The sequence below is a fragment of the Sphaeroforma arctica genome (genome assembly GCF_001186125.1).
Source record: "Sphaeroforma arctica JP610 unplaced genomic scaffold supercont1.697, whole genome shotgun sequence".
Classification (NCBI taxonomy): Eukaryota; class Ichthyosporea; order Ichthyophonida; genus Sphaeroforma; species Sphaeroforma arctica.
Window position 1 is genome coordinate 7,117 of NW_014039861.1, and position 2,968 is coordinate 10,084.

Here is a 2,968-nt window from a genome sequence, read left to right on the forward strand (position 1 = left end):
TATATAGTTCCTTACATACCTTATCCTCCGTCGCCTGTGCCTCGCTACCCAATCCTTCCACGGGACCATCGTTGGAAACCCGCGCCTGCGTGTTCCCAACACTATCCTCATGCGTGCTCTCTCGTGAGTGCTCAGACGCATCGGGAGATGTATGCGCATCTGTACCTATGCCTGTGCGTGTGCTTGTGTGTGTGCCTGTGCTTCTGCTTGTGGGTGTGCTTGTACTTGTGGGTACATGGGCGCCCGTGTTGGGCGTCTCAGAACCAGCATGAGAGCTGAAGCTCGTCTGTGAGTATATGCCATCCGTGGAGGGGGCTGTGGCAGTGGGAGTGTCGATCTGTGACGAGCTGTGGGTGTGCAGCGGCCGTTGTCCGGTGATGTGGTATTCGATGTTGCAGAACTGTTTCCATGCCAACGAGCACACGACCGTGATGGGGGGGTGAGGCTCTGTCTTGCTCTTGGTGTCCGTGTCTGTGAACGAATGGGGTGGGTTATAGGCGGGTTTGTGCATGGAGGCAAAAGATAGGGTGAATACAACTATAAGGACAAGGGGGGGGGGGGCGATGTAAACAGTTAGCATGCCTACCTCCGTGTGCTCCATACCACCCCTTAATATATCACGAGGATGGGGCCTGCTTCGTATGAAGAATGGTTAATTTAAACCAATAGACAAATCATAGCCAAGTCAGGTGCACACAAGTAAGCTGGCAGACAGCACTACATGTCGCGCTTATAACCATAGTACCCGTAGGCGGAGACATGTGTAAAGTCGTTAACCTTCCCACAACCTAGCAGCATAGCCTTGAGAAGCGCTTAGCTCCAGACACACCAACACACACATCTGTATGGAAGCCGACTTACCAATCCCCGAATCACTCGCATTCTGCGTGGTCTTGGGTGAGGTCTCTGAGGCCTTGGTGATGTTGGTGATCACATAGCCTTCCTTAACACGCAGCGACACCACCTCAGCCAGGCCTATTTGCAACGAGTACCGTTTGCACAGCCGCCGGAACACACTCACGGGCGGAGGGGGTGCATCAGTCCAGGGGAAGGAGGACCTTTGTAACACCGGTGTAATGTATGCACAGAGTGTGTATATCAGGTTATATACCTACTTGAAGACGTTCCTACTTGACGACCAGCGGCCAATGAAATCCACAGACTGGAAGACGAATCCAATCATAAAACACAGCAAAGAATAACAGACACACAGGTAGACAACCCCGCAGTAGAATATGAACGAACGGTGAGCGATATGTGGTGTACAACGACCACTGCACAGAATATGAACGTGTACTAAGCTTTGCTGCGTCTACGCTTGCCTATTACACACGTATATGCGTGAGCTGATAACCCCCAACGGTCACTACACTTAACAGACTGCCTCGCGCATACTCAAACTACGAAACCCGCAGAAGTGGTCGGAGCAACGCAGAAATCAGTCGCAGTTTGTCTGTATTGTATATGTACACGTGGATGGATAGACATCAACGCTCTATGCAATGCATATGCGAACGACTGACAGTACCTCAGCGGAGTCATGTGGTTGTACTTGTGAGTGCTATCTACCAGCAGTGTTCGCGTATGGGCTGCCTGGAGTGTTCAAGGCATTAGTAAAGGCGGGAGAAGAAGGGGATGGATTAGTAAGCTAGCTTCTGGAGAAAATGAACCGCAAAGGCACGTACACAGCACAATTCAAGCAGTGTACACAACACATATGTATATATAACAGCATGCACACACAGCACAAAGTGTGTATTAAATCATGCACACACAGTACAAAAGTGTGTATTAAATCATGCACACACAGTAAAAAAGTGTGTATTGAATCATGCACACACAGTACAAAAGTGTGTATCAAATCATGCACATACAGCACGATACAGCTAATGTACGCAACACAAATGTGTGCACAAAAGCACAAGTGATACGACGCGGCCATTGCATGCTGTATTGGACAGGAAGGTATTCATATACCAGCTAAAACAACTAATGTACGAGACCCGTGCCGAGTGACGCAGCCATCTGTTCACAATCTCGTTGCATCCATTCAACCTGACATGTACATGACAGGCGATGTGTATATGCTAGATACAACCGATGTATATGCTAGATACAACAGGTGTATATGCTAGATACAACAGGCGTATATGCTAGATACAACCGGCTTATATGCTAGATACAACAGGTGTATATGCTAGATACAACAGGTGTATATGCTAGATACAACAGGTGTATATGCTGGATACAACAGGTGTATATGCTAGATACAACAGGTGTCCATCGAGGGGACCGTGTAGTGTACAGTGTATATAGGGTAAGAGGGTAGTATCTGTGCGTAGACTAGAGAGGGGACATAGAGAGATACAGGGGTCGATAGATGTAGGTGGAAGATAGTCATGGTGGGATGCCATGGACGTATATACATAGGACATGCAGTGAGAGGTCATGCACACACATACAGAGAACATGCAGTGACGCGAGTATACACGGCTCTGATAAAACTGTGTACACAACCACCACTTGACCGTGTATAGAACCGCCACTTCGCAGCGTACAGGGCAGTAGACATACCTGATTGGGTTGATACGTCTCCCAAGGATTCGAGTCTTGCACACCCTCAAACAGAGGTATGGTGACGGAGCACTTGCGTCCTTGGTCCCTTGATTCGTCGTACTGTTTCACTGCCGGACCCCCCGCAACGGAGAGATGGTACACGGATGAGGGTAGTAGTGGCAATATGCATTGGAATAGATAACACTTGTGGTGCAGTGGCTTAGCAATGTATTGGTGTAGTGGTTTAGTGGTGTAGTGGTGTAGTCATATAGTAGTGTAGTAGCGTCGTGGTTCAGTAATGTAGTGTTTGAATAATGTAGTGGTTTAGTTGTTTAGTAGTGGGTGCGACACACCGCACAAGGAAACCGTAGAATGAGGTTAGTGGATAGGCAAACAGAAATAAGCACCATCT

General features: G+C 48.3%; 1 protein-coding gene across 1 annotated transcript in view; it reads right to left on the bottom strand.

Annotated features, from left to right (window-relative positions):
• The window catches only part of SARC_08099 (hypothetical protein), a gene marked incomplete at both ends in the record, with an annotated part of 9,837 nt that extends 7,091 nt beyond the window's left edge, over positions 1 to 2,746 (bottom strand). The window contains 5 exons of the mRNA XM_014297932.1: positions 20 to 471; positions 862 to 1,058; positions 1,529 to 1,593; positions 2,575 to 2,684; positions 2,719 to 2,746. Of these exons, the coding sequence (XP_014153407.1) occupies positions 20 to 471; positions 862 to 1,058; positions 1,529 to 1,593; positions 2,575 to 2,684; positions 2,719 to 2,746 (852 nt within the window). The remainder of the gene's footprint in view (positions 1 to 19; positions 472 to 861; positions 1,059 to 1,528; positions 1,594 to 2,574; positions 2,685 to 2,718) is intronic.
• Between the last annotated feature and the right edge of the window lie 222 nt (positions 2,747 to 2,968).